At 42.1% G+C, this 27,740-nt stretch overlaps 1 protein-coding gene across 1 annotated transcript; it reads right to left on the bottom strand.

Annotated features, from left to right (window-relative positions):
• Window positions 1-1,071: 1,071 nt before the first annotated feature.
• On the bottom strand, window positions 1,072-27,432 carry CROT (carnitine O-octanoyltransferase). The gene is made up of 17 exons (XM_086614409.1): window positions 27,405-27,432; window positions 24,583-24,706; window positions 15,703-15,827; window positions 14,623-14,804; window positions 14,313-14,437; window positions 11,558-11,666; window positions 9,836-9,929; window positions 9,614-9,739; window positions 9,075-9,176; window positions 8,377-8,460; window positions 8,168-8,275; window positions 7,781-7,911; window positions 6,287-6,410; window positions 4,121-4,199; window positions 3,204-3,297; window positions 2,907-3,026; window positions 1,072-1,904 (listed from the first exon to the last, which is right to left on the bottom strand). Exons 2-17 carry the CDS (start codon window positions 24,695-24,697, stop codon window positions 1,784-1,786), a joined length of 1,839 nt encoding a protein of 612 aa, XP_086470535.1. The 5' UTR covers window positions 24,698-24,706; window positions 27,405-27,432; the 3' UTR covers window positions 1,072-1,783.
• Window positions 27,433-27,740: the final 308 nt, after the last annotated feature.

The raw sequence follows: 27,740 nt of genomic DNA, 5'->3' as shown, positions 1-27,740 counted from the left end.
CTCTGCTTATGCTGGTGACTGAATGACATTTTCTCAATGATACACTTGCTGAAAGAGTTTTCCTTTTTCCGTGTTTCTGCCAGGATTTCTATGCTCCCAGAAATGCCCAGAGAGGCAGGGGTAGGTGTGTGGAAAATAAATGCAAATAAATGCAAAATTACACCCTTCATCACATTTCAGGCTGTTTCAAATGAGTCTTCAAAGCAAACTGTCCTTGTCACTGCTGCAACCAGGTTTACTAATCTAATTGAGGGGTAAAAGGTTGCCACTATCAGGCAGAACTTGTTAAAAAAAAAAGGAATAAAAACCATCAGGCATATCTTGAGCCAAAATCCTAATCTATCTCACAGAAATCACAGCATCATGAAAACACATGCTTCACTAACCAAGAAATTTCAGAAAGTTATTCAACTCCGAGCAAGAGAGTGGGTTATTGTAAGCATGCCAGACCAGGAATGGATTCTTACTCTGAATGAATGTGAATTTTGGAAGACCTCAAATCAACCAATAAACAATGAATGGTTGTCAGATTTAATTGAGACAGGATGTACAAGCAGTCCAATAGAAACAGGGAAGGCAAAGGTTAAAATAACGAGACTGTTTTCTGAGGGCAACGAGACAGCATAACACACCCTGGCCTGTTACTCAAAGAAGTGTCAGGCTTTGAGGAAGGAAATAAAAAGGAAAATTCTGTTCTTGCTACTATGGAAAAAAAAATATGCAACAGAGGTTCCAGACGGCAAAGGGACTGGTTGTGTTAGCTGACGATGCAGTTGTTTCTGTAAAACAAATAATAATCTCTGATCTCTCTCAAAACTCCAAAAGCAACTCCAAAAGGGAAAACAATGGGTACTTCAGAATCCCTATTTCAAATTCATCCGTCCCCAAGATCATCTCTCTCTCACAAGGTTTAGTTGCCTCACATTAAACAGTCCACCCATAAATCAATCAATACAAAGGTGACTTCTAGAATAATTTTATTTCTAGGACAGGAAAATACAAAGCTTCTCAAACAGAGGAATCAAGTCTTGAAATCCTGAGAATTGTACCAAACTGCACTCAGTGCTTATTTTTATAGTGTATTACTAGTGTAAAGCAGCAGACATTCACAGTTCACTGGAAGATGAAAACTCGGAGGAGTTTGGAACTCATACACTGCTTTCTGTCTTTCTTATTGAGAGCTCCTTTTTCAAAATACTTCAGATTGTAGTGCTCTCATACTACAAATGTAGTTGGAACATCCTCATTCACAGATACAACATTTATTTGGTATCATCTCGATAGCAAAAATGAAAGATAACCTATAAAATATAACATTAGCCTGATGGAGGCCATCCTTCTATTTCATAAACCACTATGAAGTATAATCACCTAAGAGGATAGTGTGGTGACTCTTAAGTACACAGTTAAGTGCTTCACTGGCATAAACAATATCAGTAGACTACAAAGTATTCTATGTGTTACTACTCAGATCATAAATACAAGTCTCCCATAAATTGTCCACTTCCAGCACCCCATCTATCAAGTATGTTTGCATTGTTAAGACGTATTTTAACGCTGTCTAGTTCTAAATAGATAAGGTACTATTGCTTGCATTGTTGTTGCAAATGGCTACATTGCTCTTAAATGGCTACTGTTACCACAGTAACTCCCATAAAAATAGACTTCGCATAGATCATTGAATGTCTTAACTTGAACATAACAGTACTCCGGAGTCGCATTTCGTTTACAAGTACTACGTGTAACTCATGAGTTTGCAAAGGCTTTTACATCATCATCAACCTTACAGCTGAGCTGCAACTGTTAATTTTAGCATGTCCTGAAAACACTGGAACACAGTTCCACACAGCACTTCTGCATCAGTCTCCGGACATGACTTCCAAGAAGTACAGGTAGTAACAATCCTATCAATATAGAAAACAATGAAGTCACCATTCTCAGTTGTCATAGTCTAGGATAAAAGCCACACAAATTACCCTGAAATAAACATACTGTCTCGACGTTCAAAAAGGACTCAGATCCCTAGTGCCTTCAGTAAGCAATAACGTTGACAGATGTTGAAATCAGATACTGTGATTTAAATACCCATTTCTACATACATAGTGGCATAACTCTTCTGTTTTGTATTTGAAAATACTGTGAATTATGTTTCTTCTCTGCAACTATTTTAAGATTTAAAGTACTTCTTTCCATTTACCTAATAAAAGGTAAATCTTTATCTAGTTCTATTTATCTTAGCAGAGCCATAGATCAAAGTATAAATGGTTTGTGTTCTCAAACTGAATCAAATCTGCACGCAATCCATATTTAGCTTTAGAAAGAAGTCATACAAATAACATATAATTCACAAAATAGCAAGTTATCTCAACGCATTACAATCAAAGTAGTTCATTACATTTGGTAAAGAAGCAGTAACTTTTGTTCATAAGACCAAAAAGTCCAAGTTGGATCTTTTCAAATCCTACCGTTTTATGAGAAGCAAAGCCAGGTTTTAGCTTATTTTTACTCAGAGTTCTGGCTTGAGTCAAGAGATGTAAGCGTTACTGCCAAGAATGATGGACAGTGTGCTTACCTGTACTCTAGCTGGTCTATTTCAGTCAATTGCTACTTTAAAAAAAAATATCCTTATTTTAAAGTAAGTTAATTTCTTTTGTTCCTCCCCTCTCTTTTCTTTCTGCTTATTGTCAGCATCTTGGTCCTCACTTCACCTCCACCATTCATTCTTCCTCTCACACATGCTTTCCCAGCAAGTTAATGCCTCTATTCTCATGTACCTCACTTCTTAACTTTTTCTGACATGTTCAGCCATGTTTCTTCTGTCTTTTCCTGTCCTCCTTCTAGCTGTTAGCTGCCTTTCCCTTTGTGATAGGGACAGAACCATGCCCAAAATGAAATTATATCCTTACCTGTCATCTCTGATTGAATAAAAAAAGCCATAGCCATGATGTACCATAGGGAGTGCAGATCCATTAAACCTAGTGTAGCCAGTCAGACTAGTTGAAAGAATAAAATTCCCACCTCCTCCACTATAAAACAACACAAAACAAAACCAGCACTTTTAAAGACAATTCAAAACAAATTGAGTTTTACAAAAACGTTATTTTAACCTAGAGAGCAAGAAATCAGTGCACATAAGGCCAATGTAACAAAGTCCTCAGTATCAAGGGATACAACCTCCCCCACAGGACAAGAGTATGAATTACCTAACTGTGAAGGCATTATCCACATAAAGTTCTGGCACGGGTAGTCCTTGCTCCTGTGCTATGAGTAGGAGACCCAGAAGATGACGATCAAAGCCTTCAAATAAACACAAATAATGCATCATTAACAGCAGCATTTCTTGTTTTCTGCTTCTTCTGGTCTGGATAGCTGGAAGCTCAAATAGGAACTGAAGGACAGATAAATGACAGTCTACTAAAAACCAAGATTCATAGTACAGCATACAAAAACATTTCCCAAATATTTGATCTAAGAGGCCTTCATCACTTTCAGCTTGCAACTCTGAGCCCAAATGCAAATGAACTAAGTAATATAAATCCAGCACGGTTCCTGTTGAAAATAGAAACCAAGAATATTTCCATTTCAGCCAAGGAGGAAGAGCTCCACACAATGAAACTGGCCCACTGGCAATTAAGTGGAGAAGGTGAGGAGGTGGCTTTCAGGGCCATAGCCGCCTAGATAACTCACCAAGTAGGATGGAGAGAGTATGAAGGTTCATCAGGTGATTATTTCCCAGCTACTCTTTCTCAATCATAGAATAGCTTACCACACTAACACAGGTGGGTTAGAATTTCACCTAAATCTCTCCTCTACCTTAAAAGACGGCATTTCCTACTTTCCAGCCAAGCATATGTTTGACTAGAAGGTATTCTGAAATGTGGCAGAAAAAAGTGAATTAATATTCAAAGTGAACGAGCCCTTGAGTCACAAAGAAGGGTGCAAGGACTAGATTTTAGCTCCTTTCCCAAAATTAAAGAACAAAATGTTAAAAGGTATTTTTTACTCAGGTTGAAAACAAGGAGACAGAGAAAACGCATTAACATACACCAATATTCCCTTTTCATCCACAAGAAAAAAAAACAACCACCACCAAAACCTAAAATTTTTGATCCCAGAGTACCTTTTCCATTCTCACATTCTTTCCTCATTTTATTGTGCTTTGCAAATGCCTTATGCATCAGTTGTAGTTGTTGATAGATCTGTGTAAAGCAGGGGAGACAAGTTAGGGGGGCACAAAAAAAAAAAAAAAACAAACACCACACCAACACATCAGGAATCACATCAAAAAGTGTTCGCCTTTCATAATCTCTAGCAATTTTAGACAGAAGAAAATGGAGGAATCTGAAAGGTACATTAGAACCCTTCTCAAACTCTTTACCCCAAGTCTAAATTCCTTTTTCTTGTTGGGATCTTGTTCATTGGTTTCTTGTATTTCTTCTCTGTTACTTGGATCACGTTTGAACTGACTAATATTCACCTCATGCTGTTTCTCAAACAAGCTGAAACAATGGAAAGTAGCCACTCTGAACTAGAGTAATCAAAACCAAAAGTTTCCTACAATACCATTTATTTAGAAGCACACTGGCTTTTAGCAGATGCAGTTGCATTTACGTGATCATCATTTTTCATGGGGGAACAGAGAAAATAAATAAAAAAAACACAACCACAAAATGAAACCACCAAAAATTAATACAAAACAAACAAAAAAAACCCACCAAAAGCCCAAAACCTACAGATGAAAAAAATCCACGAAGCAAAAGCAGAAATCAAAACAAAAAGACCTTAATTAAAATACACACAGATGCCAACCGCATTCCCAGCGCTTCTCTGCTGATTGAAACAATTACTTCCACAACAGCAGTTCTGCTCAACATTATGGGTTTTTTTGACTTTATATTGAAACTTACATACCAAAACCAGAGAGAACAGAATACAAATACATATTTTGGTAAAGGAGGCCAGGAGAAACATCTCTAGAAATCCAAGATCTTGGCTTGTTCTTACATCTTACTAGCTTCTTAACTACTTAAGAAGCACTCTTTATCCTTTCATTCATTACATGAGAGGCTGCAACAATGTGAACCAAGGGCAGTAACCACTCAATTTGGATAAAAATCAAGCTACTAAGCACACAAAGGGCAAAAGAACAGTTGAGACACAAGGATTTTTCTGAAGTACCTAACTTTAGGTATTTTCTAGTACCTTAGAAGGAGACTTTTAAGCATCTTGATTTCAACACTATTGAACAGATTCAACACTTTTTTAAGCTTCAAGAGTTCATTATAAAAAAATAGCAATAGGAAGATATTTGGACATGCTATTTAAAAAAAAACAACAAACAAACCAAAGAAAAAGGCTACAGTTAGTGTTTGAAGTAACAAACCTCTGTGTATTAGCCATAAAATCCTGATAACTGGTTAGAAGATAACTGAAAAGCAGAGAAATAAGAGGAATTTGTAATTGCAATAGGAAAGCAGATTTGAATAATGGCAGGAAAAAATAGTTTTAAAGCTGCAGTATATGCCAAAAGCAGCCAGTGAAGATCAGGAAAACACGTTCTTGAAAACTCTAATTACCAATCGCACGTAATTCCTGATAGCCATATTCCTGTATGTTTTTCAGAAGCATTAACAATACAGAACCTTTGAATTTGAATATTTGATTATGTAGCCTTTTATCTCAAATATATTCTCCTTGCTTCGTTTCTCAAGCTCTGAGAAATGTGCAGTGAGGATAACAGAAAGAGCTTTAGTACAGCTCTCAGTTGGCAAGAAAGGCAAGACACACTTTGCAAGCTGAGCACCAGAGGGTAGTTGCTGGGAAAAGGGAGAGGTCACTGGTTCAGCTATTCAGCAACAAACTCTGGAATACATCCCTGTTGCCACTAGGACACAAACAGATTTCAACCTTGCTCTCAGACTCAACAATTAGAATAACATTTCCTGATTTCACTTAAAACACCGGATCACTCCACAGCAGAATACATTGGTTCCAACTTCATTACTTTTTGAGGTGTGAAAAAATATCAGTGTGAATATAAGTCAAGACATTTACATTCTTGAAATCGAAAGGTAAATAGGACAGAAAACCAAACAAGTCCACACATGACAGCTCACCTCAGTCACAACGACCAGAGCCAGACTTCAAGCAACCCAAGATTTGAAATCCGTCTCACAGGAAACAGGCCAACTCCCATTAATGAGACCATAGCAAAGTGAGTTTTAAGCAGTTCAAATGACAGGCCTTCTAAATACATGACGATTAAAAGTAGAATTTCGGTATTTACACTGTCAGAAGGATCCAGCATGGACTTGCACCACTCCACTGCTTCCATAGTACATGGTCTTATGGTCTCTGTGCGGCCATGATAGAAGCGCCTGGTCATGGCAGTTTCATAACAGCAGCCTGGACTAAAAAGAAAAATTAGGGAAGAGTATCTCAATAACTTAACAAAACCATATACTCTCTCAAGGAAAAAAAATGTCCTGCAAAGTGTCCTACACATCCAGCCTAGTTACAAGTACCAGTAAGCCACTAAATTTCCTCAAATTTTGTGTCTGAAAAAATCCACAAAGGAGTTCTGCAAGCTTTTATGAGACTGAAAACGTGCCGGTGCTGCCTGTAATCGTGCCTTGAAAATACTGGGTTACCATGGCTATTTTCTGCACACTACAGACCTACTAGCATCTACTATAAATAAACTGAAATTATGCAAGCTTCCGTTTCACTATATATTTCCATTAAAGAAACCATCTACACCGTCCAAAACCTCAAAAAATTAAGAGACAAACTAGAAATAAGCAGTGTCTCCCACAGTGTTTATAAGGTAAAGGCTCAAACCCCTCTCTGTCTCATACTAACATTCATCCAGCTCTCACCTGGAGCATCCCCAGCCCTATTAAAGTTTACCATTTAATAAACAACTTCCACGAAACATACTTACGTATTTAGAGCAGACTCCACAAGCTATTTTATTCAGACGATTAATTTATTTGAATGTTCAGCAAACTGACATATAGCAACCTTTCTTATGACAGGACAGGCATCTCCAGTGACTAAGTATCATGCTCATATGATGCACCTCTCCTTTTTCTGAAGCAAGCAATACTCGTCAGGTCAGTAATGACTTATACAAGCCTTAATCAGCACAATTTAGCCAAGAAATCTGGGATCACCAATACGTGGAAGAATGCTGTATTTTACCAATAATGCAAAATAAAATGACACACCCAAAAATGCAGAGCCAGGCATTTGGAGGGTCACTATCTCTAGCTCTATTATTCTGCCCAAACCTTCACACTTAACAGTGCTAAAGAAAGTGAGATGCTGAGGTTTGTAGGGCTTTTTATAGACTTGGAAGACTAATCATGTTACTGATGGCTGTCACTCGCTACAGATAAAGGTTTGTTTTCCATTTGAGCAACTGTTTGGCATTAAAGAATCCTAACCCATAGCATGTTTAGCAGTTGCCCTATTATTTACTGTGTACAGCCCAAATCCACATTTTCATGGATTCTTTTCTGCCCTCTATTCCACAATATATACACATGTGATCCCCGTGGGCACAACACCACAATTCTTCTGAAGCCCAGAGGACAAGCCCCATGGCGCAAAACAAGGCCCTATTCAATCCTTACAGTAAAACCCCTTTTCAGTCTTACATCAGCATAGCAAATTACACAGTGGCATTGCAAGTCCACTGCATTGCATCTCCAGATGCACTTCTTTATTCAATTACCTATTTTTTAAATTCCTAATCTGGGTAATGAGCTTTTCTTACCGCCCATGGCATTTGTAATAAGCCAGCTGAAGGGCAAGCTGCACAAATGTATCAGGATGAAGTTTCTTCTTCCTTATCAATGCTTTGCCAAAAGATGTGAAGGCATAATGCACCAGCTGCAAGTCAGATACCTGCCAGACAAAAGGATGAAAAGCCACAGAAGACAAGAAATATCACAACTTGGTCCACGTCAAATAAAACACACTCGACACAAAACCAACGATGTAACAAATTTAACCGTGGTGTTAAGACCCCTAATTCATCAATTTATCAACAACATATTCATTCCTGTTCTCCAGCATTGAGAAAGACCCGCTAAAAACATGTAGATAGAATGAAAAAAACACAGTATCAGTGACCATGAAGAGAGGCAACAAAAAATTCCACCTTTTGGTAATACAATTCTTTAGTATGTCCAATTTCATTTATAATTTTTTGATCCACTGTGAATATAAGTTCCTCTGGACATGGAATATCCCTCACTTTATCTGATCCCTGGGAGGATGCACACAGAAAGAAAGAAGAGAAAACAGAAAATGTTATCCATAAGAAAAGACACATTAACTAATACACTTGAAAGTTTGAAGCATAGATACCTTCCATTTTCCCTCATTTTCAATAATCTTCTTTTCGGCATAAGATAACATGGAAATTAAAGCCATGGCATCAAGAGGAGAATGCTAGAATCATATAAGACAAGATATCACGTTATTTGCCTAACTACCAGAGGGTCAAATTGCTTTTTTCCCTACCATACTCTTTTCTCTGCAGAACAACAGCTTTACTGCACAGTGTTGGACTTGTTTTTCTAGCTCTACAACACATATAGAACTACTGCAAGTCCGCCCACTGTTTTGAATGCTCTGCAGCCACATAGGGAGGCATAATACAGCATTGCTGTGGAGGAGCAGATTTCGGGCAGGATGTAGGCCCTTCTGGCCTTTCAGCAATGAATGTTAAAAAATCTCAAGTTTAAAAACCACAGCTGTTCAAATAGCTACATAATACAACAAGTTCACTTTAAGCCTCGTGCAATGTGGGTTTTTTGTCTTTGGAACTCCCTCATTAAATACTTTTAACAGTAAGATTATGATTTCAGAACTCATGTTCTTAATTCAACTACGGTGTGATATCAAACACTGTGAAAGCAGACTGCTTTTGGAAACTTGCCCGACAAGGTGCCTGCTAAACAAGGCTACACTAATAAAGGAACACACTAACTTCTAAAATAACACTCTGAAAGGCAAAAACTTAGTAAATAAATACTTCAAAGGTTTGAGGGTTTTTAACTTACATCACAGAACGCGCTACAGGTTCCATTGGAAAAGAAAATACTATTGTAGGATTTATCTCCCCAGCGTACAGTTGGATCACCTGTCAGCCCCAGCCTTGTAACCTAAAGCAAGAGTTACACATTGTGAGATCTCAAAAACAGAGTACACTGCCAACCTCCATCAGCTAAACCAAGCTTACACCTTCCCTGAGAGATACGAGGTTTTTATCCAGTTGAAAACAAAACACGATTATAAGCCTAAGTTTTTAAATCAAGAGTGGTAACAAGTTGATGACTGTATTTGAAGACCCTGAAACACAGAGGGCTAAAAGATTATGAAGATAAATTTCAGCCATTCCCACTTTCAATGTCCTAACAATTCAAACTATTTAAGTAATCCTGTAGATCAACAAGAAGCATTACCTGCACATTTATGTTTCATTTTCTCTGTTCTGAAAGAGTAAGAAGTGCTACTTTGCTACAGAAAGAGCATGCACATATGCAGAAGAAATGTTTACATAAACAAGACAAGATATAAATTATCAAAAACCTTTAGCTACCTCGGTGTAGTTTTCAGGAGTTGCATGGGGACTAGAATCATCCAGGCAGACCACAAACAAACTTCTCTGAATTTTTTCCAGACGAGTTAAGTTCTTTGGATCAAGATGAATCAAATATTCACGTAACTAGAAAGCATAAAGTGAAATGAAAGCTAAGTGAAATGACGTATTTCCAGTAATCACAAGGCTTTTCTAAGGAATCAACTGTTAAAGTATTCCCACCTCTGCCCATTTGGTCCTTTCGCTGCTTGTTAGGGCTGCCAGTCCTGGTCCATCTGGTTCACTATGGCATGTTTTCTGGATATATGTAAGTTGCCTTTAAGAAGATTTTAAAAACTGAAGTTAACAAAGAACATATAGCAATATACGCATATATTGCATATAGCAACTAATCAGATAGAAGGGGAAAACTTCCACTCAAGATAAACCCTGAAATTTAAAGCAGAGCAACAGCTACAGCACATCCTAAATAGAGAGACAGAACTACACAAGAACACTTCCCTTCCTACCTTTTCCTTGCACTTTCTCTTTGAAGAGGTATTAACAGAGAGCTAATTTTTAGTTTGCAAATTCAGTTTTTCACATGTTGTTCTAGATGTTAAAGAAACTCCACAAATTATAGGTGTTTAATCTGTCTTGTCCTTTGTTCTGACACTCTTGCCCATTAAACTTCAATACTGACCATTAGTTACACAGTTGTCAAAAATATAAGACACCCATGACAAGGTTATAGAAAAAAAAACAACCACAAAACCCAAAACCAACCTGCTCTTTGTACAGGCACTAGAAAGTTTTAAGGGTTTTTGTATATGTTCCAGGTGTTTATTTCTCTGTTACTTGCTTGATCTAACAGGTACAACTACAGAAATTAGAAATATATATGTTAAAATACCTTAACTATTAAAGTAACAAACTTTCAAAAAAAAAAAAAAGAGATTTTTGAGCTTCTCTAACCAGTTTTTGTCTTGCCTAAGGAATCTGGCCATCCACCTTTTGCCAATTTTTATTAAGAAAGTCTTCTGTTGCGCTCTATAAACAGCACTTTGACAACTGCAGAAAGTTATTCCTAGATGAAATGCACAACCCCTTTTTAGTAAGTAGATGCGTATAGATCCCAAATTAATCACAAGAGACTTACGCTGAAACTACCTCTGTATGTGACATCAGAGATAAAACAACAGAGAGAAAACGTTGTGGCCACAACTGTATTGCCAATTTGAAAAGCCAGCACCTCTGCATGCTACTGGGAGACAGGAGATACAGCATGGAAAAGCTTTAAACACTGTGAGTTGCACTAGTACTGAAATTTACTAATTAAAGAACCAAATTCTTTCTCTCTGTTCATTTGCAGCAGCACAGGATTATGAAAAGAGCCACAAACACGGCTGGTTGTCACAGGTCTGGCGCAAAGACAAGAAATGCAGGTGAAATGCTGCCGTATTGCTCTGTAGCTAGCAGAAAGCCAGTGTATTTTGGACACTCGACAACAGGAATACCAGCCCCTCTACTCTTGAGAAAATTGACTATAACTGTATTAGATTTGAATCAACATGACAGTGGTGCTTCATCTTTGACAACAATGAAACGATTATCTACGTGGATTAGTCCTGAAAGGAATGATGTTACTTCTAATCCTAATAATTCCATGTCAAGAAACTTCACATAAAAATGATGTTTCCTACTGAAACATCTTCATTCAGCCCTTTTGCCTAATGTTCTATGGATGTATTACAACAGTAACATGATCATCATGCTTCACGGCAAGAAGATGCCATCCACTGAACAAGATGGCAAATCTACTCAAATCTGAACTCTCAGCTAAAGGAGAAGCTGTAGCTTCTCTCACACCTCATTTTTGGGGGTGAAGGGGATAGGAAAAGGCAGAGTCTCTTTGCTATGTAGGTTAAATGGGACAGCTCATTTGAAACAAGATAGTTTGAAAACCTGAAAATCTCTGGAGGAGTCACCATACTGCCTTCATGTATAGCATCAAATGTAAACACTCGACCTCGACACAGGACTATTAAGTGAGATGGGCATTCACCTTCAGTCTCTGAAATGAAACAAAAAACAAAACATGAAAATCCAACCGTGGGGATAAAGTGAGTGATAGATACAGGAAGAACTCTCAGCATGTCCTACAGATCCATTTTGTGTTCTAATTGAGGCAGATTTCATACAGTTAAAAACAGGAAAGAAGGAAAAGGAACAGCTTTTGAAGTCCAATTGCATGATCTTACTGCAAATTTGAAGATGTTTTTAAAACTGTCAGAGAAAATATACAGAAGTATATAATTTTCACTGTTATTAACTACTTGAAGTTATTGTCGTTAACTTGTAGCAAACGTAATTTATTTGTGTGTCTTGCAGGCAGGAACACTCTCTGCCAAAATGAGAGCTGCTCACTAAAAGTTCATCGAGCAACATTTGTCTCTTGCATTCTTGCATGCGTTTTGCTTGGGTTGTTTTGTTTTTTTTTAAAAAAGGGATGAATATAATGCAGCAAGCCTGCTGCTAAGACACTTTACAAATGATTGAGTCCTTCAGTTGTCAGAGTGTTTACGTGACCAGTTTCAGTTATGCAGCTCAAGATCTGACACGCACTACCATGTCAATCAGACCTCATCAGCACGTGAAAACCTGTAAAAAGGGAGCACTGACACACCAATTTGGCCACTATACAGAGACGCAGACGGTACTAGCCCACATTAGGCCAGGCACATTTGCATAGCATTGCCTTATTGAATCCGTCTATCTGGAAATAAAACTAAAGAAAGCTGGAAAAGATTCTGACAAAAACCAGATGTTAAAACCCCAAGAAATGTGGCTATATTTTTCTCAAACTGAGCTACATCTTTTCTACTCCAGTACACTGCCTTGGGAAAAAGAAGAAACGTATGCTACTCTGCCCACAAGTATTTAACTGAATGGGCATCCATAGAAGTCTTAACTCTACAGCTTTTACATCTTTATGGTCCTGCTTTCTAAATCCGATAATACAATTCAATACATACCTCATTAAAGACATTCTAGAGTGGGGAATTTGTCACTTCATGTGAACCTCATCTTCATAGATCATGAAATTAATTTCTAACATAACAAAAATCAGAAGGGATGACACCAAATTCAGTTACTTAGGTAGCATCCTCCTAACCTTAGCTGTCTAAAACAAGGGGTGGAATTAAGTTTAGAAGTTAACATAACTAGAATTAAGTGTCTGAGATCGCACTGCAGTTGGTGGAGATCTATCCAATACACTTAATGACATCTAATGAGCTCTTCATGTGTGCTCATTAAGGTGTCTGCTGCAGGCTGAACAGAATAGCTCTCCAGGTTCCACTGATCAGGCTCTCTCAGCTTTCAGTGCTGTTTTTGACTGCAAGCTGACACTACTTGTCAAATTTTAGGTGCCCTACTCTGTAATCTGAATACTACTTCAAGTGTTTAGACCATGTCAGTTCCCTTTATAGCCAAAGGTGAAAAACAGACCCATCTCCAGATGGCAATTCTTTCTGCCTGTCTTAGATACCTGCATGTTTTGACAGTCCATATCATTCTCTGAAGGTATTCACAGAGAACCAAGACAACTAAATGGACTAAATATTTCATCTGGAGGCAAAAAATCTACATGGAAATGGATATCACCTGCTGTGTATGACATGAAAAATGATATAAGCAAGATTGTTTAGTAAATTTCTTACAATAGTTTACGGCAGAAAAGGGACATGAATGACATAAATCGCATCTCCACAGGACAATAGCTTTGTTTATTAAGTGTGATCATAACAGAACATTGAATTTCCACCATTCTAATGTTTCTTCTATGTTTTGGTATTTATACTGACTCTTAACTGCAACGCTAAGATAAAACCCTTGAAACTTGCCTTCAACTTTGTACTTTCTTGTCATATCCTGAGGTAAGGAAATTTCCTTATGTATTTTCTACAGAGAAAGGCAATACCTCCTTCTTTAATTCCTGAGTCTTACAGGAATTCACATGTCCCATGATTATGTCAAGTGACACCGCTGAACAACTCTGGATGCATCAGAATGCGTGTGGGAGGGGTATTATGATTTCAGTTAGTTGATTACTAGTACTACAGCATTTGTTAGCGGAGGATGAATAAGAATATTACACTTTAGCTCTAGCTCTTGATCCTGCACTCCAGAAAACTCTTGGGAGTTTAAGAGAAGGGCTTCGAGAAGCACTATGGAGTACTTTCAGGTCTAAAAATAGAAGCTGACCAAGCCAAGGAACAGCACAATGATAGAAAATAAGTAAGAATTATCTCAACAGAATGTCAGGGAGCACACTTGAGAAACACACTCTGTGGAAAAAGATGCGATGGGTAATGATGCTGAAATTCTGTCTGTATAATACACAGAATCCACCCACATTTATCACACACGGAATTTTGTTAATTCTTAATGCTGGCACACTTATTAGAGGCATCAGGCTGGTAACATACAATTTGAAGCAGAGCTTTCTTTTAATCTTATTTAGAAAGGACTAAATATTGGACCAAAAAGGGCATTCGTAGATTAGATATCTTCTTTGCTTCCTTATATAAGCACTCAGCAACCAGTATCTGATATAGTGCTTGAGAAAGCAAGTATTTTATGGTTAAAATGACTACTTCATTAGCCCATTAATACAAAATCACTTGCTTCTATTAACCCCTAATTTGCATTTGTTTACCAGTTTTAAAATAACTGCCAATTGAGTCTCTGGTAACTCCAGGAATTTTGCAAGTGCAGAAAAGCATTCGAAATTGGTTCATGTCCAGAACAGCATTCCCAGCTCTCTCTATAGCCACCTTCTCTCTGTAGTAAACAAATACATCAAAATGAAATGAGAGAGATTATAATTATGCAAGTAAATCAAGGTAAGACAAACACATCTTTTACTGCAAAGAACACATGCCAATGAACACAAGACACATTTTTGCAACTAAAGCACACACAGATCATTAATATTTAGAATCAATTATTTTATCTTAAAGTCTTACGCTCGTAGTAGATCCCAGTATTTCAAAGTGTGCCATATATTTACAGATGCTCTTTCTATCTGAGTGCCCTCTTTGGGTGGCCAGCAGTGTTCAATATAGGGACCAGGGCCTCCAATATTACAGTGTATTTGTGTTGATATGCGAAGATCAAGATAAGCCACGTTCAGCCACCAGTCCTCCAGCTGAAAAAGAAAAATGTTTAGTGTGAGAACTAAGCTTTAGTCATTAATTCTTTAATAACCACCTGATTTTTCAACTGCCTGCCTTTTTTTTTTTTTTCTTAATATTTCGGATGGTAGTTCCTATATAACAGACGGCAGGACAGTAGTTCAAAACTAACTGCTGAGGGTAACAACACATCTAGCTCTTCCATTGCCAAGCTTGAAATAAAATTCAACACTGCTTAAGACTATTAAACTGTAAATTACGTTCTTCTAAACTTCTATTATGTTCTTCATCTTCTATGTTAAACTCTTGCAGATGTCAGCCGTGGCTGCTGCGAATATCAGACAGATTACTCCATGAAGAATGGAAAGAAAGAAGATTTTTGTTAAGAGAGGATCTGGGACAGACAGTTCATAACGTATTTTTTCTATCATCATCTGAAAATCCCCACTCTGGCGTCTGTCATGTTAATTTTTACAAAGTTCTCATGAATTCCACTTGGTAACGACCCCCCTTGCATCCCTTTCTCTGTTGAAAGACAACTTTAAAATGGCACCACAGAGCTTTCTTCAGGAAAGAGACAGAGACCAAACTCTAAATTCCACTTAACTTTTTTTTTTTTTTTTGGCAGGCTGGAGAGAGTGGGGACAGAGGTAACAGAAGGAAAGACTGACAGACAAAGCATTCAAACCTGGTAGATAACATTTCAGTTAGTGAACTCTCTTAGCCACCCAAGTTTGGAAAAAAAAACAAAACAAATCACACATATAGAAGTGAATGTGTGCATAACCATAGGCAAAGTGGCAGATATAAGGAAGATTAAAAAAAAAAATCTAAATGGCTTTCTAAATTATATCCTAGAAAATTAACTTTCCATAAGTTGAATTATGATTTCTTACATATCTAAATACATACCCAATTCCTTCTTGTTTTAGCTCTTTCCAGTAATTTCTGATGCAACTCTTTCCCAATCCCATTTTCAAATTTTTTAACTATATCCTCAGTTCTTTGATATTCTTCTTGATTTAGAAATGGCTTCACTGTAAAAAGGAAATGTTTTTATTTTAAAGACAACAGTGTACTGAGATTTATTCCAAGATTCAGATGTGAGAATCCAGGGAGTGGATGAAAATACTCTAAAACATTTGAAGGTGTGCTGGGTTTACGTGGTGGGGTTTTGGTAGCAGGGGAGGGGCTGCAGAGAGAGCCCCTGTAAGGAGATGCAAGAAGCTGCCCCAGCTCAAAAACTGGTCAGACCGGTCCCTGGTCACGTCAGACCCCCTCTCCCTTCTGGCCAGGGCAGAGCCAGTCAGCACCTCTGCAAATGCCCTGTTTAAGAAGGGGACAGAGGAACGTGAGCCAGCCAGGACTTGCACTGAAGACAGGGGGAGGCGGAGGGCTGCCCATGCTGGGCCACCACCACTTGACTGGAGATGGCCATGGCAGCGTGGGCTTGGAGAGCTCTGAAACACTCCGCTCCCGGGGAGCCTGCTGGGCGGAGTTCATCCTGCCGGGACTGCTGAGGTTCATTCAGCCAGTTGAGCCCAGCGTGGCTGCAGCGGAGAGAGGACTGAGACCTGAGAGAAACAGCTACACAGACACTGAGGTCAGTGAAGATGGAGCGGGAGGAGGTGCCAGAGCTGAGATTCCCCTGCAGCCCATGATGAGATCGCAGTGGCCCCCCTGCCACCCGTGGGAGAAATGGTGGTGCAGAGATCCACCCACAGCCCATGGAGAAGCCCACGCCGCAGAAGAGATGCCTGTGCCTAAGGGAGTTCTTAGAGGGCTGTCTCCATAGGAGGGACGCCTCACACTGCTGGAGACTGACAATGAAGCAGAGATGCATCCACAGCCCATGGGAAGGGACTCCACGCCGGAGTGCGTGGTTGCACCCTAAGAAGCCTTGACTCCGTGGGAAAAGCCCACACTGGAGCAATCTGATGAGTACAGATTGCATCCTGGGGGAAAGACTCACATTGAAGAAGTCTGTGGACTATTTTCACATGAGGAGAGGCCTCACTTTGGAGCAGGGGAAGAGTGTGAGGAGTCCTCCCCCTTAAGAAAGGAGGGGCAGAAACAATGTGTGATGAACTGACCCACAACCCCATTCCCCGTCCCCCTGAACCACTGTGCAGGGAGGAGGTAGAGCCGGGAAGAAGGGAGGGGTGGGGGAAGGTGTTTTTAAGATCTGGCTTTGAATTAAACTGATTTGTCCCCAAGCTGAGTCTGTTTTGCCCAGGGCCATGGTTGGTGGGTGATCCCTCCCTGTTCTTATCTCGACCTTCACGCCTTTTGTTGTTTCTTTTTTTCTCCTCTCCACCTCATTGAGGGGGAAGAGTAAGCAAGTGGCCTCATGGTAGCTTAGCTGCCAGCTGGGCTAACCACAACAGACAGGAAAACACCTTTTAAAAATCTGTAAATAAATCACAGTGTGTTCTGATAAAACATAAATACATATTTTCAAATAAATACAGATGTTAGCAGATGAAAGCACTTGCTGAAAACATGAAATACCTAACAAATAACTAAATCAAATATATTTATAACTGTAGCTGGAAGTACTTCGGAGTTCTGCAACTCCATCAGCTGCCACAGAACTCACTGATTAATTAAATTTACAGGAACTTTATTTGTAAATTATTACATTGAGTCATATATGTCTGCCACACTGCTGCACCAACCATAAGCTACTTACCTTTATTTTCAAAAATCCATTCATGGGCTACAAGCACCTTGCCCATCAATTCTCATCCACTGTCCCAATCTTATGTCTACCTTTGAATGACAATGATGGTAGTTACTACTACTCAATTACTATATTTTAAAATACTTTTGGATTTCTCTAAGATCATGTGCCATACAGGTCAAAGTTCTCTGTAAACGTTTACAAAACTAGTTATTATTTTAATCTAAAACTCTCCTTTAAGCCTTTTTACCATGAAATCTATGGTCAGTAAGAGGCACTGCTAATGCCAGTTTCCATACAGGTACATCTCATTGTCTTCTTATACTCACCTTGTGTATAATGTATTTTCTGTTACCTTTCAATGCCTACGCAATGAGGTCTGATTCATTTTTGAGGCTCCAAGACACTACTATCAGTTAATTTCTTGTCTGTTCTGCTAGTGCTAACCCTGCGATCTGCCTACGGCTGTTAAGAAACAAGGAAGGATGCTTGTTTAATTTTTAGTAATCGTGCATCCGTATCATCTCTAATCTAGCTTTTGCAAGTAACGATGGAGTTTCAGCTAGGCAAGGTCTCAAATACTTACCTATCCTTGCAGAATTAAAACGCTACTTCCTCCCAACTGTGTCTTGCTATAATTATGACTGCTTACCTGCAATCACTACTTTTTTCTTCTTCACAGATCTAGAGATCATCTAGTCAAACACCTCAACTCAGCAGGGTCCCTTACAACAGGTTGCTCAGGACTGTGTTGGGTTTTGAATAACTCTAGGGGTGGAGACTCTACAACTTCCCTGGAAGCAACCTTTTCCAGTACTTGACCACTCTCAAAAAAAAAAAAAAGAAAAAAAGAGTTTTCTTATGTTTCAAAGGAATTTCATGTATTTCAATTTGTGCCCATCACCTCTTGTTCTGTCACTGGATACGACTGCAATGTCTGGCTCTGTCTTCTTTACTCCTCCCCGTCAAGCATTTACACACATTGCAAAGATCCCCTCTAGGGCCTTTTCTTCCCCAGGTTGAACAGTCCCAGCTCTCTCAGTCTCATATGTCAGACAAGCCAAGCCCTTAATCGCCCTCATGGTCCTTTGCTGGGCTCACTTCAGAATGCCCATGTCTTGCTTCTACTGAGGAGCCCAGAAACAGACACAGCACTCCAGATGTGGCCTGTTCAGTGCTGAACAGAGGGGAAGGATCACCTCTCCCTACCTGCTGGCAACAGTCCTTCTCATGGAGCCCTGAAGGCTTCTGGCCTGCCGTGCTGTGAGACCACATTGCTGGCTCATGTTCACCTCCACGTCCATCAGGACCCCAGGGGCTTTTCTGCAAAGCTGCTTTCCAGTCAGTCAGTCTCAGCTTGTGCTAGTGGGGGGGGTTATTCCTCCTCGAGTGCATCACTTGGAACTTCCCTGTTTGTTGAACTTCATGAGTCTCCTGTCAGCCCATTCCTCCAGTCTGTCCAGCTCCCTCTGATAGCAGTACAACCATTTGGTGGATCACCCCCAACTTCCAGCTTTGTATTATTTGCAAACTCAGAGTGCACTCTGTCCCATCACCCAAATCATTAATGAAGATGTTAAACAACTACTCTGGACCTCCAGAGTACACCATCAGAGACTGACCTACATCTGGAACATGTGCTGCTTTGAGCACAGCAGCTGAGACAGTTTTCAGACCACCTGACTGTCCGCTACCTAGTCCATACTACATCAGTTTTATGAGGAAGTTCACAAAAAAAAAAAAAAGCGCTTTTGATGGGTCAAAAGCCTTGTTAAAGTCCATATAAACAGTATGTAGATACAGCTTGAACTGCAGCACCATCAGTTGTGAACACAGATGAAAAAAGAACTAATAAAGACAGAGCCATCCACCTACATGATTCAGCATTTTACAGTATTCACTCAGGAAACCTGGAGCTGAAAGCCTCCCAGACTGAGGGAAGTTCAATACTTAGGTTTCCCAGAGAGCGACCTTACTACCGCACAATATTTTAAGAGAGTGTGATTATACACTGTTATTCAAGTTACAAAGTAGTTACAGAGCAATTGCACATGCACACAAGAAAGAAAATAAGCAAAATTACTGGGTTCTGGTCCCTGTTTGAGGGGTGATCAAGACTGCCAGAAGACTGGAGCACATGATGATGAGATGAGGCTGAGAACTGAGTTTGTTCAGCTTAAGAAAAAATGCAAAAGGAAGACCTTGCTGCACTCTGTAACTGAAGGGAAAGGCATAGCAAAGACAAAGCACAGGTCCTCTCAGAGACAAGAGACAAGAATAGTACAAGAGCAAATGGACTTGAGTTGGAACACAGGAAATTTCTGACAAGCAAAATGCAAGGGTTTTCTTGTTGTTGCTGGTTTGTTTTTTGTTCCCTCTCCCGAAATTGTGAGGGTGATCAGACACCAGAATAGGTCACCCAGAGAGGCTGTGGAATCTCCATCCTTGCAGACATACAAAAAATTTCAGGCTAAGCAAGCCTGAGCAACCTGCTGTAGTTGGACCAGCATTCAGGAGGGATCTGGTCTAGATGAACCCTTCCCAACCTACGCAATTCTATGATTACAGAGCCTCTTTCCATTAAAAACTATTTGATCAGACATAGAAGTAGCACAGTAGGGAAGCAGTAGAACTCAGCCCCTTTCTCACTAGAGTTCAATGAAACTTCTGTCTTGCCACTTTCTCCAGGCCCACAGATCTTTTCTTCCTTTCTGCACAGATCACCTCCATCCATGAACAAGAAGTATCCCATGGAAGACGTCTTCAGTTGCATAGTTAAGGAACCTTCTGGAAAGCTGAACCTTTGGGTTTTCATACTCTTAGGCTGAGCCCAAGCTTCTGAATCTCAATCTCTCAGGTGTGCTAAAAGGCTAAATAACATGGCTGTGGCAACCTCCTCTGATCAAGGCCTGCCTTCAAAACAAGATTAGTCGTTCTGAATCCAAAGCAGAGGAAGCTTATGTAAAGCCTTAAATAAGTTCTGAGACATACTCTGTCCAGCTTTTCCAGTTGACTTGCTTGAAACAGGTAAGTGCTTTACCAAGAGGAGCACTGACTAATGTTAAGTGCTTAGAGTACTCTTCCAATTAATAAAAGACAGGAGTTTCCAAGGAATGATTCACAGCATCTATGAAGGGTCATTTGGAGGTTCTGAATTGTACTTCAGTAGCACCTCCCTTCCTTCAGCCACCTTCACAGACTAAACAAAAGACAAGCTTAAGCAATGAGAATCGCCATGCTACTGTCTGCAATTGTGCACTGCACATTCTGGCTTTAAGTGATGTGTACAAGGGAAGACTGTGGCAGAACAACGAATCATAGAAAGGTTGGAAGGGACCTTAAAGATCATCTAGTTCCAACCCCTTCACCACAGGCAGGAACACCTTCCGCTACACCAGGTTGCTTAAAGCCCCATCCAATCTGGCCTTGAACACCTCCAGGGATGGGGCAGCCACAACTTCTCTGGGCAACCTCGTCCAGTGCCTCACCACCCTCAGAGTGAAGAATTTCTTCCTTATATCTAATTGAAATCTACCCTCTTTCAGTTTAAAGTCATTGTCCCATGTCCTATCAGCACACACAAAAAGTCCCTCTCCAGCTTTCTTGTAGGCGCCCTTTAGGTACTGGAAGACTGCTCTAAGGTCTCCCCAGAGCCTTCTCTTCTCCAGGCTGAACAATCCCAAGTTTCTCAGCTTGTCTTCAGAGGAGAGGTGCTTCAGCCCTTGGATCATCTTTATGGCCCTCCTCTGGACCTGCTCCAACAACGTCCCTTCCCTCCAGTGTATCGACCACACCACACAGTTCAGTGTCATCAGCAAACTTGCTGAGGGTGCACTCTGTCCCACTGTCCACATCACTGACAAAGATGTTAAACAGCCCCAGCCCCAATACTGACCCCTGAGGAAAATCACTCGACACTGGTCTCCACTTGGACGTCAAGCCATTGAGTGCAACCATCCAGTCGATTCCGTATCCACCAAGTAGTCTATCCATCAAATCCATGTCTCATCAATTTAGAGACAAGGATGTCATGCAGAACAGTGTCAAATTCTTTGGACAATTCCAGGGAGATGATGCCAGTTGCTCTTCCCTTATCCGCCAATGCTGTAACCCCATCATAGGAGGCCACCAAATTCGTCAGGCATGATTTGCCCTTAGTGAAGCCATGCTGGCTGTCACCAGTCACCTCTTTTCCCATGTGCCTTAGCATAGTTGCCAAGAGGATCTGCTCCAGGATCCTGCTGGGCACAGAGGTGAAAATGACTGGCCTGTAGTTCCCTGGGTCTTCCTTTTTTCCCTTTTTAAAAAAGGGCGTATGTTCCCCCTTTTCCAGTTGGTGGGAACTTCTCCCAGTCCCTGCCTTTGCTTTCTGTGATTTGGGCAGTGCAGCTAAAGCCTGAGGTAAAAAAGTCATTCAGTACCTCAGCCTTCTCCATATCCCACGTAACCAGGTCTCCTGTTTCCTTCCAGAGAGAGCCCACATTCTTCCCTTAGCTTTATCCCATAGTACTCTACCAAGCAGATCCCTGAAGAGGCCAAAGTCTGCCTCTCCTGAAGACCAGAGTAGTGAGCTTGCTCTGCTCCCTCCTCACTGCCCTAAGGATCTCGAACTCCACCATTTCATGGTCACTACAGCCAAGGCTGCCCTTGAGCTTCACATTCCCTACCAGCCCCTCCCTATTGGTGAGAACAAGGTCCAGTAAAGCACCTCTCTTCATTGGTCACTCTATCACTTGGAGAAGGAAGTTACACCAATGCATTCCAGGAACCTCTTGGATTGCTTTTGCCCTGCTACGTTGTCCCTCCAACAGATATCGGGGTGGTTGAAGTCTCCCATGAGGACCAGGGCTCATGAACATGAGGCTGCTCCTATCTGTCTATAGAGGGCCTCATCCACATAGTCTTCCTGGTCAGGTAGCCTGTAGCAGACCCCCACCACAATGTCACCAGTCCCTGCTCTCCCTTTAATCCTGACCCATTAGCTCTCAGTTGGCTCCTCATCCATCCCCAGGCAGAGGTCTATGCACTCCAGCTGGTGCCTGACATATAGAGTGACACCTCCTTGTCTCCCCTGCCTGTCCTTCCTAAAGAGTCTGTATCCTTCCATTTCAATACTCCAGTCATAGGATTCATCCCATCACGTTTCCGTGATGCCAATAAGATCATAGCCTTGCAAGTGTGCACACATCTCTAACTCCTCTTGTTTATTCCCCATGCTACATGCATTTGCGTAGAGGCATTTAAGTTGGGCCCCTGATGAAGCTGACTTACTGGCTGGAGTGACCGGAACTTCTTTCTGCTGCTCTTCAGGTGCTCTCAGCTTGTCTTGATCAAGCCTGATATCATCCTCCTCTGCCTTCAAATCTAGTTTAAAGCCCTGTCAATGAGCAACATTAGCCAATGTGCAAAGACTCTCGTCCCACTTTGAGAAAGGGGAATCCCATCTGGTGCCAGCAAGCCTGGTGCCGGGTAGGCCATCTCATTATCGAAAAACCCAAAATTGTGGCAGTGATACCAGCCACGGAGCCATGCATTAATATACTGTGTGCATCTGCTTCTTCCAGTGTCGCTGCCCGCAACTGGAAGAGAGAGAAAAAATAACCTGTGCTCCAGATTCCCTTACCAACCATTCCAGAGCCCTGAAGTCTCTTTTGATCACCCTTGGATTTTCCTCCAACCTGCACATAGACTAAAGGAGATCAACAATGATGATCAAAGTTATAGAATGACTTATGTACCAGGAACAGTAAGTAGGAAGTAACTTCAGTATGAAAAAAAAGGGACATGTGATAAGGTATTTATGAAAACACAGCTCAGAACCAGAAAACAAAAGCAAATGAATTCACTGTCAGATTTTATCACTCCATGAGAGAGATTTATTAACTTGGAGAGCCAGCTGGGTTTACAAAACTAAGTTTTAAAGGGCAATTCTGTTATTGCAGGTTCACTACTTTGCAGCACAACTTTAGTTAATCTGGATTAAAACAAAAAGAAAACTTTCTTTTGACACACTTACACGCATATTTTTTCCTCTATAACCACCATTTCAACATTCTGTTTCAAAACGCAATCATATAAGGAACACCAGAGAAAACTTATTACTATCTACCGGGCCATTTCCACTACACTCAGAATAAAACTCAGAACGAAGTTAAGGATTTCTATTTTGGGAAAGGCAAATTTTAGTGTAATACGTTTCTGCTAAGGAGAGAACTCCAGGTCTTACTCTGTTAGCATTCCTGTGTTACAGGTAAGATGGTAAGACAAGACACAAGCAGATGTTCCAATAAAAAGCTCAATGTCTCCAAGTTCTGAAAATTATTAAAGAAACATAGGAAAGGAATCTCAAGATACTAGGTAATGTATCTTTGAGGATATATCCTCAATATATCAAAGCCTGATACGATAATAAAGAACTAACCAGTCATCTCTGCTTTATAAACAAAGCTAGACACATGTGCATTGATGTTGCTCTCAAAACTTTTCCCTTACGTGACATTCTTTAGACAGCCGACACTTCAAGGCAGAAATTATCCAAGTTAAATTATTCAAAAATGCCCACCACTGCCTTTTTCTGCTACTACATAGTTAGTAGTATTGGTGAGAAAGAAGAACATTTAAGTTTGAAAAAGTTTGAAATAACTTTTTTTACAAAGTTCCTGGGCAAACACAGTCATAACCAAGCAAAGCAGTTACTACGCAAAACAAAATCTGTAAATGGAGAAATATCTTTTATTAGACCAGCTGACACCACTGAAAAAAAAAAAAAAAAAAAACAAAAAACCAAACAAAACCAAAAACCAAAACCTTAGGGGCGGGAAGAAACCTCAAACCAAAAAGTTAACCTCCCCACATGCCCAATTCCCTTCCATGCTGAAGAAAGGTAAACAGGGCTAAAGTGGAAACTTTTACACAGGTGGCTCCGGGCACTTCATTTCCCATTTTGAACCTGAAAAAGACCTTTTCCACTCTGAACTTGTCTGGACCCCTCACCCCAATTACATCAGTTGATACAAGCTGCCTCTACAATAATCACTTCACAGACATCTTCAGACTACCCTGGTGACAACAGCACACGCCATGCTATTATTACAATATGAAGTCATTACCTGCATCAAGGTATTTACTTAAAGATTCATCAAGAGGAGGTACTGGCAGGGAAGGCAGGGAATCTTGGTACTGAAACGTTCGCTCTTCAGAGGATTCAAGCACTTGCTTTTCCATGTTGCAGATCTGCAGCACAACATCAACAGACTGTAAACGGAATCTAAATTAGATGATTTCATAGATTTCTAGGTTGGAAAAGACCTTAGAGATCATCCAGTCCAACCGTCCCTAATCCCCATCTAAACCATATCCCTAAGTAGATCATCCACCCTATTCTTAAACACATCCAGGGATGGGGACTCAACCACCTCCCTGGGCAGCCTATTCCAGTGGCTGACAACCCTTTCAGAGAAGAAATACTTTCTAACATCCAACCTGAATCTGCCCTGACTAAGCTTATACCCATTTCCTCTTGTTCTATCACCCATCACTAACGTAAAGAGCCCTTCCCCTACCTCCCCACCATCCCTTCTCAAGTATTTGTAGGCTGTAATCAGGTCTCCCCTCAGCCTCCTCTTCTCCAGGCTAAACAGCCCCAACTCCCTTAGCTGCTCCTCATAAGTTTTATTTTCCAGCCCCTTGACCAGTTTAGTCGCCCTTCTTTGGACTCGCTCCAGGAGCTCAATATCTCTCTTAAAGCAAGGGGCCCAAAACTGGGCACAATATTCCAGGTGCAGCCTCACCAGTGCCGAGTACAGGGGCAGGATCACTTCCTTATTCCTGCTGGTTACACTATTCTTAATACATGCCAGCATCCCATTGGCCTTTTTGGCCACCTGGGCACACTGCTGGCTCATATCAAGCCAGTAGTCAACCAACACCCCCAGGTCCTTCTCCGCCAGGCAGCTCTCCAGCCACTCTTCCCCGAGCCTATAGCGATGCTTGGGGTTTTTATACCCCAAGTGAAGGACTCTGCACTTGGCCTTATTAAAGCTCATGCCATTGGCCTCGGCCCAATGATCCAGTCTGTTCAAATCCCTCTGAAGGGCCTCCCTACCCTCGAGCAGATCGACACAGCCTCCCAGCTTGGTGTCGTCTGCAAATTTACTGAGGGTACATTCAATCCCCTCATCCAGGTCATTGATAAAGACGTTAAACAGAACCAGACCCAGGACTGAGCCCTGGGGAACCCCACTGGTGACCAGCCTCCAGCTGGATTTAGCCCCATTTACCACCACTCTTTGGGCCCGGCCATCCAGCCAGTTTTTAACCCAAAGGAGGGTGTGCCTATCCAGGCCAGCAGTTATCAGTTTCTCAACCAGAACATTATGAGAAACTGTATCAAAGGCTTTACTGAGGTCAAGGAAAACTACATCCACAGCCCTTCCCTCGTCAACCAGGCGGGTCACCCTGTCATAGAAAGTGATCAGGTTTGATTGGCAAGACCTGCCTTTCATAAACCCATGTTGACTGGGCCTGATCACCCGGTTAACCTGTATGTGCTCATTAATAGCACTCAAGATAACCTGTTCCATGACTTTGCCCGTCACCGAGGTCAGACTGACAGGCCCGTAGTTCCCCGGATCCTCCTTCCGCCCTTTTCTGTAAATCGGGGTAACATCCACCAGCCTCCAGTCCAGCGGAACTTCCCCAGTGAGCCAAGACTGCCCAAAGATAATGGACAGGGATTTGGCAAAGACATCGGCCAGCTCTCTCAGGACTCTCGGGTGGATACCATCAGGCCCCATAGACTTGTGGGCATCCAGCGATGAAGCAGATCCTTGACCCGTTCCTCTTGGATCACAGGAGCTTCGATTTGCTCTCCCTCCCTGCTCTCAGACACCATAGGCCAGCTCACCTGGGAATTACTAACCTTATTATTAAAGACTGAGTCAAAGAAGGCATTAAGAACCTCAGCCTTGTCCTCATCACTAGTGACTAACGTACCCTCTGTGTCCAGTAGGGGCTGGAGGTGATCTTTAGCCGTCCTTTTGTTATTAATGTATTTATAGAAGGACTTTTTGTTGTCATTTCTGGAGCAGGCTAGTCTAAGTTCCAGTTGGGCTTTTGCCCCCCTGATTATCTCCCTACATGCCCTAACTTCCTCCCTGTATTCCTCCCTGGATGCCTGCCCATTCTTCCAAGACTTATAGACTTCTCTTTTTCTTTTCAGGTGTTCCCAAAAGAATGATGTAGTGCCTCGTATTGTTTCCCCCCCCCCCCAACACACAGACCCCTGCCCTCAGCCACTGGCGCAGTAAAAGACACGGATCAGGGAAGTGTTCCCCGACACAGCCAGGACCGAGGGTTTCTTGTTGGCCTGAGGCCACAAGAGGCACACACAGAGCAGGGGGAAACTGACCGGGCAGCTATTGCTGCTCGCTCCAGGTATGTCGCGATTAATCAGCTCGAGGCCTGTAGCCTTCTTTCCCGAGGAGAAGCCAGCTAGCCCCGGGACACCCACCCACCGAGACCACAGGCTGACTGGGGAAGGGAGAAAGCTCCCCCCACCCCACTGGCGGCCGCCATCACGCAGGTGCCCGCAGACCTTCACCGCGGCCCCCACGGCCACAGTAACGACAGGGGGGTGCGGCCCCGCCTGATCCCGGGCCGCGCTCCCCTTCCCCAGCGCTCCTCGCCCGGCGGGACGGCGGCCCGGGGCGAGACAGGGCCGCGCAGGGCTCGGGGAGGCCGCCGCACCGCAGCGGTGCTTACAGCAGCCCGGGGCCCGCACCGGAGAGCCGCCCCGGAGAGGCCCGAGCGGCCGGGGCTGCAGCGGGGCCTGGGGCACGGAGACAGGCGAGCCGCGCAGTCCGCACGACCGCCGCCAACGCTCCCAGAAAGAAGCCAGCGGAGGCCACCGCTCGCCCCGCGGAGCGCCTACCTGGGCCGAGACGAGCCCGCCGTCCCCGCACCAGCTCGCCGCCTGCCCGCCTTGCCCTCTGCCCCACTCCCAGGCGGCGCCGGAAGCCGGGCGGGGCGACCGCGGGGAGGCGGTGGCCGGAGTGGCCGCGGCTCCGCGGGGGCGGGAGGGGAAAGGGGCGTCGCAGCCCAGGAGCTCTGCGGTGACAGAAATGTGAATGAAAGGACGAGGGGAGACAGCGCGGCCGGGGCTGCGCTGGGGGCTTCCCTCGGCGGTGTCCCTCACGGACTCTGCTGGTAGCCCTAGCACCATCCCCGGCGGGCCTGAGCTCAGCCGGGATTCCCGGCTGGCCCGGGG

This window comes from Tauraco erythrolophus, chromosome 7 (assembly GCF_009769465.1).
Source record: "Tauraco erythrolophus isolate bTauEry1 chromosome 7, bTauEry1.pri, whole genome shotgun sequence".
NCBI classification, from domain to species: domain Eukaryota; kingdom Metazoa; phylum Chordata; class Aves; order Musophagiformes; family Musophagidae; genus Tauraco; species Tauraco erythrolophus.
The sequence above is the reverse complement of the archived record's forward strand: the minus strand, read 5'-3'. Positions and strand labels throughout refer to the sequence as shown.